The sequence below is a fragment of the Octopus bimaculoides genome, chromosome 19 (genome assembly GCF_046866305.1).
Source record: "Octopus bimaculoides isolate indiv1 chromosome 19, ASM4686630v1, whole genome shotgun sequence".
In the NCBI taxonomy this organism is placed as follows: domain Eukaryota; kingdom Metazoa; phylum Mollusca; class Cephalopoda; order Octopoda; family Octopodidae; genus Octopus; species Octopus bimaculoides.
This window is the reverse complement of record NC_142946.1, coordinates 4,889,791-4,903,279: the sequence shown is the minus strand read 5'-3', so window position 1 is coordinate 4,903,279 and position 13,489 is coordinate 4,889,791. Positions and strand designations below refer to the sequence as shown.

The 13,489-nt window shown below is 38.2% G+C and overlaps 1 protein-coding gene across 4 annotated transcripts in view; it reads right to left on the bottom strand.

The window, feature by feature from the left end:
* Positions 1 to 3,021: 3,021 nt before the first annotated feature.
* The window catches only part of LOC106869432 (CAP-Gly domain-containing linker protein 4), a 99,205-nt gene continuing 88,737 nt past the window's right edge, over positions 3,022 to 13,489 (bottom strand). For all 4 annotated transcript variants that reach the window (XM_089366393.1, XM_052974760.2, XM_014915176.3 and 1 more), the window contains 6 exons: positions 9,164 to 9,289; positions 8,265 to 8,388; positions 7,620 to 7,708; positions 6,198 to 6,234; positions 5,300 to 5,397; positions 3,022 to 4,521 (listed from right to left, as the gene is read on the bottom strand). In XM_089366393.1, the coding sequence (XP_089222519.1) occupies positions 4,271 to 4,521; positions 5,300 to 5,397; positions 6,198 to 6,234; positions 7,620 to 7,708; positions 8,265 to 8,388; positions 9,164 to 9,289 (725 nt within the window). In that variant the 3' untranslated portion in view covers positions 3,022 to 4,270. The remainder of the gene's footprint in view (positions 4,522 to 5,299; positions 5,398 to 6,197; positions 6,235 to 7,619; positions 7,709 to 8,264; positions 8,389 to 9,163; positions 9,290 to 13,489) is intronic.

Here is a 13,489-nt window from a genome sequence, read left to right as displayed (position 1 = left end):
TTAGAAATTATATATATATATATATTTTCTTTTTTTTTTCTTTTGGAGAAAACAAAAAAATGAAATAAAGATAAATTAGTAAAGTGTGAAAAGTACAAAAAAAAAATTACAATTAAAAATGTTTAATGATATCGTTATCACAATACTTTTAGGTTTGTTTTTCTTGTTTTTTTTTTCCGTTTATTTTTTTTTGGTAAAATATAAAAAAAAATATTTTATTTTATCACAATAGTGCATATGTGTGAGGATGTGTATGTACGTGTGTGTGCATGTGTGCGTGTGCATGCATTATATGTGTGTGAGAGAGATAAGTTGTGTGACTATATATATGACAATGTATATGTTTGTGAAACAGTGAGAGCTTGTGTGTGTGTGTGCATGCATGTATGTCTTAATATGATAGTTTAAGTGTGAGAATGTGTATGTGTAAACAAGAGATAGTGTATATGTGTGTGTTGATAAATATGTGTATGGATGTGTGAAGGTGTATATAATATATATGTACATGTGTTTTGACGAAAAATCTAATGTCCCTGGAAATACATCGCTTCAACCACCACCACCTCCTCCTCCTCCTCAGTATATTACTGGTATTTATCTGATTAACTGTTCCCCCATCCATTAGAAGGAAGAAAAGCAAAAACTGATCTGGCAGTGTTTTAAGTGTGTGTGAGAGAGAGAGAAAGAGAGAGAGAGAGATGGGGGGAGGGAGAGAGAGAGAGAGAGATGGGGGAGGGAGAGAGAGAGAGATGGGGGGAGGGAGAGAGAGAGAGAGAGATGGGGGAGGGAGAGAGAGAGAGATGGGGGGAGGGAGAGAGAGAGAGAGAGAGATGGGGGAGGGAGAGAGAGAGAGATGGGGGGAGGGAGAGAGAGAGAGAGAGATGGGGGGAGGGAGAGAGAGAGAGAGATGGGGGGAGGGAGAGAGAGAGAGAGAGAAAAGACAATATATCATAAGTATTCTAGTCTGCTGCTTTAATATTTCTTCTGACTCTAGCGACATCTATGTTAATACAATATCGACAATTTATAAGTATTTTTTAAAAAATTTCTTGCTTTTCAAAATGTAATGGGTGAAGTTATTACATAATCACACACAGATATATTGAATGTATGCATGTGTGTGTACGTGTGTATAGAGTACCAGTTATATGCTGTGGAGAAGTCACTCCCGCAACTTCTCAACTAATACATAAAAAAAAAACAATATATAAATATTCTGGGTTTAGATTGGATCCCACTTCTGTTTGTAAAACCAAACCAATGTGATGTAGTGTCATTCATCAGTCTCCAACACTGCAAGGTCCTGCCACCACCCTTTCAAATCGTTTCCATACATTGGTATGCAATATTTTTTTCTACTTTTAGCAGAAAGCCAGCGATTTTGAGGAAAGTGGGGTTAGTTGGTACATCTGTGCCTAGTATTTCACTGGTCCTTTATTTTATGGACCCTGAATGAACAATAGAAAGCTAAGTTGACCTTGACAAAAACCTGAACTTAAAATGTGAAGAGCTGGAAAAATACCTCATAAAAAATACATAAAAAGATACTGCAGAATAATACATAAAAATACCTCAGAATTGCTTTTCTTTGTTTTGTTATGCAATCTCCCCATCCCCACCAGAGCTCCTAAAGTAACCATGGTAACCATATAGTGGGATATTGGTCATAGGCTGAAGAGAAACAAGTTGGCTAAAATTTCTAGAAACCAGATTTTGCATTCATTCATCTATTTTCTCTGCCCACTCTCCCTGGAAGGGTTGTGGGGTAAAAGTCCTCAGGCACTTCATGCTCCTATCAGAAGCAACCCTCATTGGACTCTTCCCAGCTGGATTCCCTAACATGACCAACTGAGACAATGGATGTCATCCAACCATCCCATCCTTAGTCTACACCCCTACGTCCCCTGCCAGTTGGCTCAGCTTGAAGAATCTGTCTTGTGATTGTCTTCTGTGACATTCTAATCACCTGTCTGTGGTGTCAGAACAGTGACCTGTCATTACAGAGAAGTAGTGGCTTGATCTGGCGACCCCGTTTCGGCCACTTGTATTTGCAATCATGCTCTATTCAACATTCATGACCATAGGTGAGGATAGAAATGAAAACCAAATCGAAGACAGTGAGTTTAGATTTTTAACCAAACCACTTCCATTCTGAGGACGGAACGCAGCAGCTGGTACGTTACCTTGACAGAACCTGAAATTCCAGCATCCAATTCGGCCGCCTACTTCCAATCCCTCTTGAATACGACCTTGAAATACTTTAAACTTGTCCCACTTGTCTCAAGGAAGACCTTCTTAAAGGGACCGTTGTCTTGATCTTTGTAATATTGATTCTTATCCCAACCCTGCAACACTCGGCCATGAACCCACTTTAGTGCATGCTGCAGATCACCTTCTGATGAGCAAAATCGCACCATGCCATTTGTGTATACATCAGTTGTCTGATCCTAAACCAACCAACCGTGATACTAATTTCGCAACAGCTACACATGTCAATCCAGTTCATAAAAATTATGAAAAGATTTTATCTTTTATTATGTTATTTATATTTTATTCTATTCACTTGCCAGGCAAGTTATTTGATCTGAGACTGCAGGTTGAAACTAAAACATTTACAGCATGGAAGACACATATTCGCCACACATGCAAATTGCTAACTTTACTTAAAACATTTATTATTTGGTGTCAAAATTTTTCTGGCACCAACTGTGACCTGGTCATTAAGAATCTTTGTGTATTTTTCAATGGCTAACATATATCTGCTACAATACAATCGGTTTATTTTATTTGTCTTTATTTATTTCAATGATTTTGTTTCTTTTGTGTCTGGATTATTTTCTGCGCTGATGGTTGTAAAATTTCTTTCATTCATCATTTCAAACCTAGCTATGTGTCCATGTGTAGACTTTATAAATAAAATTTGAGGTTTTTGGACAAACAACCTATTTTTCATGTTTCTATTTATACATTTTTGGCAGCATCCTGGCTTTGAATAAAAAAAACCAGTTGCTAACAACTGGGTCAGAGCAAGATAGGAACTTTTTATTGAATGCTAAAGAAAAAAAACATTAACTGGATCCAATCACGTCACAGAATTAAAAGACTCTTATACTGTTCAGGCTATATTATTAACATTATCCTGCGTTTGAGAATTTAAAAAAATCACTTCTTTAATAATAATAATAGTGTAGCAGAAGTATTTATCATAGTAATAATGATTTCAAATTTTGGCACAAGGCCAGCAATTTCGGGGGTGGGGGATAAGTCAGTTATATCGACCCCAGTACATAACTGGTACTTATTTTATTGACCCTGAAAGGATGAAAGGCAAAGTCAACCCCAGCAGAATTTGAACTCAGAACACAAAGGTGGACGAAACACCGCTAAGCATTTTCCCCAGCCTGCTTACCATTCTGTCAGCTTGCTGCCTAAATTATGATAATAATAATAATAATAATGAGAAAACAAGATTTCTCCAGCACCTGAGATGACATTAGTGGAGGTGGTGGTGGTGACGGTGCAGTGATTGCACATGACGCTTAGATGCAAATGTGCAGTAGGAAAGCAAAAAGCAATAAATTAACTTTTTAATAAACGAATAAAAAAAAAAGAGAGAAAGAGAGAGTAGAAGGTGAGAAGTGAGAGAGTGTAAAATATATTTAAAAAAAAGAATTTAAATATTAAATGCAAAAGAAAAAAAAAAAAGAAAAGAAAAGAAATTTAAAAAAAACGACAACAAAAATTTTAAAATGACACTGATTTGTTACAAAAAATATATTTTTGAAATGAAAAAAAAAAAAAAAATGGAATTTTTCCGTGCTGAAAATTTTTTTTTTTTTAAAGTGAAGGAAAAGATGAAATTTTTCTTTGTATATATTAAAAAAAAATATACAGACCAAAAAAAAGTATTGGTATGTTGGGTGAGTGGAATTGGTAGGAGGTGGTGGTGGTGGTGTAGAAATACATGGGAGATAGTGGGATAAAAGGGAGGCGGAGGAGGAGGAGGAGACAGGGTCATTGTCTTGCCTCAAATTCCTAGGTCGTATTTCAACAACACTAGAACCCTCTGTGTTTTTTTATGTGTTTATTACATGTCTAAGAGCAATTCTTGGTTGCACTGTTGACATGCTAGCATCATCTTTGGTTTTTTTCCCATCAAGCAAAAGCGATGGAGCAAAAAAAAAAGAAGAAAATAACAAAAAAAAAACATGAAACTCCCAACAACATGGCCAGTCAGTCGTTTGTTTAGATCCGTTATTTGTTCTTTGTTTTATTTATTCTTTAATTCTCCATTTAAGCTGTTCTCTTTCTCCACAGACGTTTCCCCTCCCATTAGTTTGGCACCGTTAATGCCACGAACGGTGATTTTGTTTGGTCGTACCAGCAGACCGCAGTTTGGTTTGCACAAGAAGTACCGTTTGTTGTTCACGCTGCCGTCATTTTTACCTTTCGCCGTCCGCAACTCCACACCGATCCAGATGCCTTCCGCAAAATCTGTTGGTCCGATGTAACGAATAACACCTGCGACAAAGAGAAAGAGAGAGAGATTATTGATCACTCGTGGCTGAAGACAGTAACAGCACCAGTGATTGGAGGGTGTAATCAATAAATAATGGTTTCAGATTTTGGCACAAGGCCAGCAATTTTGGGGGAAGCAAGTAAGTCGAATACATGGACCCCAGTGTATGACTGGTACTTATTTTATTGACCCCGAAAGGATGAGATAGCAAAGTCAACCTTGGTGGCATTTGAACTCAGAACATGAAGACTGGCAAAATGCTATTAAGCATTTTGCCCATCGTGCAAACAATTTTGCCAGCTCGCTACCTTGTAATCAACAGGTAATATTGATAATTGTGATGATGATAATAATGATGATGATGATGACTGTGTGGATGGTGATGATGACAATGAGTGTGATGGTGGTGGTAGTGGTGGTGATAATGGTTATGGCTTTAGTGAACCTGAGCATTGTGTAAATTAAGATCATTATTATATTTTGATGTTGATACCTGTGATGATGATGATAATCATGATGGATTTAATTATTATAATGATGGTGGTAGTGGAGCTGATGACGATGATGCTACCCACTTTTGTAAGAGTGAAGATGATGATGATGATGATGGCTCTCTTAACACTCCAGAAAAAAAGGCAAAAATTCTACACAGCTTAACATGTCCTATGCATACCCAAAACACAGATCATGAAGAAATTTGAACGTTCAATTTGATCGACAGAAACCATTTCCAAGAAGCTGGGAAAAGAACAAGAACGAAAAAGAAAGATGCCAACCAACCTAATTCATTGCTGCAGAAGACACCCATTCCAATCTCAAGCTTCAGATCTGAACTGGCACCAGGCACACGGGCAATCTTTGGATTTGTATTTTTGGCACTGGAACAAAACAGGTAAAAGTTTAGAAAACATTATCATGAAGGCGGAGGGTGGGAAGGTTTGGTCAATTTTGGTCAGTTTGATAGAACTTGGTACCTTGGGTGTGGCATCGACCATGCTCAACTGGCGCTTTTTACGTGCCATTTGGTTCTCCATGCTGGCATGGGTTGGGCATTTGACAGGGTCTGGTGAGTTGCAGGGCTGAACCGAACTCCAGCATCTGTTTTAGTATAATTTCTATGGCTGGATGCCCTTCCTAACACCAACCACTTTACAACTGCAGTTTTAAAACTACTTGTTAAAGTAGGGCTACCAAGTAACATGCAAGACAGGTAAAGAACACAAAATCTTGTAGTTGGGGGATGGGGGTATCTGAAGATATCTTTATTCCAGGTGTTGATAGAAACAATGATGGGATCATTGCAGCCCAAATGTCTTTGAGAAATGGTCAGATGGATCAGAGCAGACCAGGGGCTAAACAACAAAGAGATAATCATCACCGTTGTCAGTTTAACATCTAATTCTTCTATAATATACACCTTACAGCCACAGCAATAAATACTGAGATTATGAGTATCAAACAAAGGACCTCTTATAACCAGAAATATCCGTCAAGGGGTGGTTGTAGTCACCCCTATTTTATTTCAAGGAATGCGAAGAGTGGAAGTTGTGATTTTCATACTTTTCTTATAGGGATCAGGGAAGCAAGGGAAAATAACTCCACCTTGATATCAAACAGGGCATTATCCACCCACCTTCAACCTCCCCACACCCCAATAATATTATAGGGTCCTACTTACAGTTTTGTTGGTGTCCTTAGTCGGGAACTGTTGGAACCTGAAAAAGACGATTTTCGTATATTTTAGTAAGAGTGTGTGTGTGTGTGTGTGTGTGTGTGTGTGTGTATATATACAGCGTGTGGTGAATGAATTGTTGTCTAAATAAATGATTTCAAATAAAAGATATCTTATTCCACAAGTCTTTGAAGATACAAAGCCTGTGACCTATTATCAGGGGAAATAACAGCAACATCTACATCGATAGTTGAGTGATTTTAGGGGAAAGTACAAATGTAAACAAACACAAAGATGTGTGTGCATGCACACACACACACACAGAGTATGCAGAGTTGTGTTGATGGCTAAAGAGAAAACTGTGAGGCTGGTAGTTCATGTTTTGTCTTCAGTACTTGAGTATGCCAGTAATCAAAACATTTAAATGCCAAGCAGCTCAGTCTACTGAGCTGTAAACAGCAACAACACTGGTAATTTGGTGAGTGATTCATTAACGTGCAGTGGTGAGTTCAATTCCTGCCGTGAGATATTTATGTTACCTTTGATGTCTCAGTAGCAGAAGACAATGGTTCCATTCTCTGTGGTCCATAAAATACTCAAATAATGCTGTAACAACAGTTGGCAACTGGTGGTGTGGGTGGTGCCACGACTTGCGTCCCCAGCAGCAGAGTGGGGGGGGGGGGACAAAATATGAGGAATCAAAGATGAGCAGAAAGAGTAGGTTTAGATGAGACATAGTCTAAGAGAAGACAACTCTGTTATACAAACACCAGAGGACGCAAACCATCTTGGTAACAGGTCCAGAAGGATTTCAGGCAGCGAGATGGCAGAATCGTTAGCACATGGGGCAGAATGCATAGCGGCACTTTGTCTGTCTTTATATCCTGAATTCAAATTCTGCTGCGGTCAACTTTGCTTTTCATTCTTTGAGGGTCGCTGGGGTTGATGTCGCTGACTTACCTTTCTGTCAAAATTGCCGGCCTTGTGCAAAAAAATTTGAAACTAATATATCCAGAAGGATTCGGGGACATTATTCAGGATAAATGATGCAAATGTGAAGGTATGTGTGATTATAACAATGCACAGATGTGCATCAGGGTGTGAGCATATGCATGAGAACAAGCATATGTTATATATGTGTGTGTGTATATCATCATCATCATCATCGTTTAACGTCCGCTTTCCATGCTAGCATGGGTTGGACGATTTGACTGAGGACTGGTGAAACCGGATGGCAACACCAGGCTCCAGTCTGATTATATATATATATATATATATATATATATATATATATATATGCATGTGTGTTTGCATACATGTATATATGTGTGTATGTGACCACTAACATTTCACTGAAGTATATTTTAGATTATTTCTGTAAACAACAAGAACAACAATGAAGCAATAAGGACTTGCTTCCTAACTCACTTGAAGATCTCTTTTCATTCTTCTCCGATACGGCACCCCAGCTGATGGTATCCAGGGATTCAGAAGAACTAAACCTCTTCTCACCAAGCCTTTAGAATAGAAAAGACAAACAATGTCAGGTTTTACACCCCATATATATTATATATATGAAAACACACATACATACACATATAGATATACACACACGCATACATGCATATTTATGCATCCATACATATAAATTTCCTACAATATCAACAACGTATATGCTATGAATAAATACATACAGAGTCACTTTCATATGCCTTTAATCTTGCTGACTAATTAGGCCCGCAAGAGATCTTTTGGCACCGAGTAAGAAGGAAGGAAGGAAAGAAGAAAGGGGAAAGGCAAAGGGACAGAGAGAGAGAGAAAAAGAGAGGAAATTCTGATGAGATGTGAAATAGCAACAACTGCGAACTGAGCATTCCCATGTTCATATCAAGCTGCCAAAAAGGCTCTCAAGGGATCTAGCCTCACAACAATACACACACACACAATGAACTACATCTGAAAAATATTATCTCCCTTGATGTGACGGTATCAGTGTGTGTGTGTGTGTGTGTTTGTGTCTAGTTCATACACACACACAGAGTAGTAGTAGTATGGAGAAATATTTCTACTTACTTTTGTATTCTGGAAGGAGGAGCAAACACTCCATACTTTGCTTTGCAGGTAAAATAGCGCTGACCATTCACGGAACCATCGTTTTTGCCAACAGCTCGGTCGAGTTCAATGCCATACCAACATCCTGTAATAAGAAATGAGAGAGAAATTCCATAATGCTCAAGAATATTGGTAACATGCTATCAATGGGGTGGAGGTGGAGGGTTAAACATTATCTAGCAGTGTGTGTGTGTGTGTGTGTGTGTGTAAACCTTTGTCCCGATGTCATGTCATGGTGGTAATTGAGCATCCCTGCCAGACAAACAATGTTGGTCATTTCCAGTCTTCTTCTATGATAGACATGTCTGACCATGAGGAAATATTACCATGAAGGTTTGCGACACAAAGGGAATTTGCATTATTTACATTTGATGGATATTTGTCCTCATCTTGTTTGTAGTTAACACGTTTCAGCTGATATACCTTCCAGCCTTCTTCAGGTGTCTTGGGGAAATTTCAAACCAGGGTTCTCATTCCTAAGGTATTTTTCAATGAGGACAAATATCCGTCAAATGTAAATAATGTACATAATTGCTCATCTCTTAAATATAGAACTGAAAGGGAATTTGGTTGTAGAAAATCTGTTTTAACAAATTTTATCTAACTCATGCAAGCATAGAAACATGGACAATAAACAATGATGGTGATGATGATGATTTCATATGTGCATGTATATTACAGTTCTATATTTAAGAGATGAGGAATTATATACATTATTTACAATTGACGGATATTTGTTGGAATAATAAACCTGATAAAGTACATGACACAGATCAAATAGTCCAAGGTCTGTTGTTTCAGCTGGATTACCTGTAATTATGGAATATTCCAATGTAAGATATTAAGGACAAGAAACTAACCTAATGCAAACTGGGTCTCTCCATAGAAACGAACGGTTCCTTTCCTCTGGCCAGCTACAATGACTCGATCTCCAACTTCAATATCTCCACCGTCTGACGTAGAAGATGCAGTCGACTTACTTCGACCTGCAAAACACAGTTTACAAATAAATAAATGGGTTTAGGATAAATAAAAAACAACAACAAAGAATAAATAGAAACAAAAAAGTCACCTTGATAATAGGTTTGTTAACAACAAACACACACACACGACAGGCTTCTTTAAATTTCCATCTACAGTATCCACTCAAAGGGCTTTCGTTAGCCTAGCTACAGCAGAAAACACTTGCTGAAGGTGCTGTGCAGGGGTACTGAACCTGAAACCACATAGTTGGGAAGCAAGTTTCTCAACCACACGGCCATACTGTGAATAACATATTGACAAAGTGGGACAACAGACCGGGACCCAATCTGTCGTTGTTGTTGTTGTTTTAGCAAGGGTTATCTGACATGAGGTGAGTTATGTGTCTTGTTTAAGGATTATAAGACATTGAAATGTTTCTTTATCTAGTTCCAAGTCAAGTGATATAAGTTGTTTAACCCTTTAGCGAAAAAACCAGCCAAATCTGGCCAAAATATTCTACCTGTTATGTTCAAAATAGCCAGATCAAGCCTTTCACACTTGCCTTACAATGTCATTCAAAAAATATAACACTCATATCATCCAATTCTCAAAGCTACAGGATGATCAATGACTAATTGAAAATGATATGAATAAATAAGCATAACATTGGGGGGCTCCGAAAGGGGTCTCAGGGAGTAGCGTCCCTGCCTTCCTGAGCTAGTTTTCCACCACATTTCTTGAAAATTGTGGTAGAGGCCTTGGTCTCGGGACCACTCATTTCTAGAAACTGAGGTTGGGGGTAACCAAGGGCTCCAAAAAAGCCTCATGGTAGCAAAGGAGAATGGGCACCAGCCAGCCCAAAGGTTGGGGTGGGCTGCACCTGCCTACCTCGGTTGCTATGGCATTGAGGTAGATCCGGCCACCCCCATTAACGGGGACAAAACCCAAATTTAAAACACTGGATGATGATGATGATGACAATTTGACAGAGTAATTTGAAAGCTAAAGGGTTGAGTTGTTTAACACACAAGGACAAAATTTTACATCAAGAACTGTCATTAGCCAGCTAGTAGAGTTATGTGCCTTGCTTAAGACACCCATTCATTGTTGGGTTCCGAACTTTGAGCCACATTGAAGCAAGCCCAGTGATAATATTGCTAAAAGAGTACAACACAGTTGGGTGTCTGAAACTGCGACAAACACAAACCGAAAACACCCCACCCGTTTCCCATAGAGGCCAACCATCAATCTTCAGTCCGTCAAGTTGTGCCAAACTCTCACAGACATACCGGATTTACAAATATGTCTGGTGAGAACAGCGTAATTAGCCTAAATACAACTCAGCTGGGATAGAAACTGGAGCAATGCTAACAGCTGTATCAATAAAAACTTTGGCTAATTATAACTGGAAATAATGATTGTAGAAATGCTTGAACTTGTCAAACTTGATTTTTCACCATATATATATACATATATATATATACACGTGTGTGTGGGTGTGTGTATGTGTCTGTTATTCAATGTGTGTGTGTAAAGCTATTTATAAGAGTAATCACTCACCCCACCCCCACATACCTACGTAGATATCCGTAGTAACCAATATCAACATTACAGGAACAATTAATCTTTTGTTTTTCTTCGATTTATTAATCTGAGAAAAAGGGGACAAACGTGTTTAAGTGTGTGTGTTTGTGTGTGTGTGTGTGTGTGTATGAGAGAGAAATGGAGAGAAAAAGAGAGAAGGTAGGTATTGACGAAGATGTTAATATTCAGTTTAAACAGTTACAGGTATATATGTGTGTGTGTATGTGTGTATTAAACATGAGTATGTATGAAGCGTGTGCCCATCGCAACATGTGTATATATGTGTATATATATATATATATCACAGCATGTGTGTATGAGGTCTGATCACAAAGTAGTGAGACTGTTGTTATGGCAATGGAGCCAAAGCACACAGACTGACCTTGAACTCTGTCATGCCTGCTCTTGCTCTCACTTCTGTTGTTTATGGCAGGGCTTGGAAGGGAAGTGTGTAGGTTTGGTCATCTCAAAATGAAGAAAGGGTTTCAGCTGCGTAGCATCTCCTTGATTGAGTCAAGGAAGATGAAAACGTTTTGAAAATGGTCATCACAGGTGACGAATCATGGGTCCCTGGCTATGACCCCGAAACTAAGGCTCAATCTTCACAGTGGAAGACCCCCAACAAAATTTCGAGACGTCAGGGAAATCCAAGAGAATACGACAAGGCAGCTGCTTGCTATCCCCCCAAAAGGGAGTTCCAGGAATGCTTCCATCAATGGAAACAATGCTAGATATAAAGTGTGTGGCTTTGGAAGGGGTCTATTTCGAAGGAGATTAAAAGCTGAATTGATATCAACAATCCCCGCTTCTGCCAAATTTCATGCTTTGGGCTCATCTCAGAAACAATTAGTGTCACTGCTGCTGATGTTGTGGTCTTTACTAATCAATATGTTTATAGCTTTGCAAACCTTACTGCTGTTCTCATCAACAAGTTTTAATACACACACACACGTATATATGTATGAATGTATGTATATATGTACGTATGTAATATATGTGTGTGAATGTGTGTGCATTTGTGTGTGTGTGTGTGTGTGTGTGTGTGTGTGTGTGTGTGTGTGTGTGTGTGTGTGTATATATATATATATATATATATATATGGTTTGACTTTAATGTATCTCAGCTGTTACAGTGAGATCAAACAAAATTAAATGAAAAAAGACGAGTTGAGTGGGGGGGGAAGTAATAAAGAAGGGGAGGAATTAGTCTGTAAATGGTGTTTAGTGTAATGTTATTGAAAAGAAACCGGATTGAAAGATGATTAACATTGATATGAGATTTCCTGAGAGAGAGAGAGAGAGAGAGAGAGAGAGAGAAAGGGAGAGAGAGGGGGAGAGAAAGAGAGAGAGAGAGGGAGGGAGAGAGAGAGAGAGAGAGAGAGAGAGAGATGAGGTGTGTAGCTGAGTAAGTTTTAAATAATAATTGTTCGTTGTTGGACCAATCCATTGCAATATAGTAATGTTGGATTCCTCTTTTCAGTCTCCATCTGCCAAGTCCACTCACAAGGCTTTAGTCAGCCCGAAGCTATAGTAGAAGACACTTGCCTAAGGTATCATCCAGTGGGACTGAACCCGGAAACCATATGATTGGGATGCAAGCTTCTTACTATACAGCTACACCTGTGCCTACACACACACACACGCACACACACATATATATATATATAGAGAGAGAGAGAAGGAGATACTAACAGAGACACACACACACACACACACACACACATATATATATATATATATATATATATATATACAAAGAGAGAGAGAGAGAGAGAGGAGGAAGATGAGGAGGAGAAAGATGAGGAGGAGAAAGATGAGGAGGAGGAAGAAGATGAGGAGGCGGAGGTCTCTCTTATTCTACATTTGTGTGTTCAAATCAAAATGTTTAACAGAGCAAAACATTGTCATGAAAATTTATGAATTTATGCATTAAAAGCTATATTGATAGAGACTTGAATTAAATTGAATAGGCCTTAGTTAGCAAATGGCTGTGGCTGTTACACTTCTATCTATTTACATGTTCCAAATTATAATAATAATAATAATAATAATAATAATAATAATTTTTTTTTTTTTGTCTTAAAGCATTTCAGAATTTGAACTCAGAAAGTAGATGAAAGCAAATACTGTCTCGAGTCTTTGAAGCCATAGGATCGGTTTCCCAGTTTCCATGGGGTCTAAGTGACTGAGACCTCAATATTCCCTGCTGCGGAGGACACAGGACCATCATAGGTTTACTGGTTTTGCAGCTGAGTGGACTGGGGCTATGTGAAATGAAGTGTTTTGCTCAAGAACACAATGCAATCTTGGGATCGAAACCTTGATCTTGCTATCACGAATGCAACAGCCGAACCACCGGGTCGTACACTTAGAATGTAAATAGCCACAACTTAATAGTGAAAAGCATATTGACCAAAACTCCAACGATGAGTTTTTTGTAACTACTCAGAAAGAAAAACAAATAAACAAAAAAAAAAACAAGATTAACCATTGTAGAATATTGATTAACAATAAATACAAGAAAAGAACAAAAAACACAAACATGTCCATAAAAAGTAATGAAATATATATATATATATATATATATATATATATATATATTATATATAAACAGCAGCAATAGTAACAACATCAGCAGCT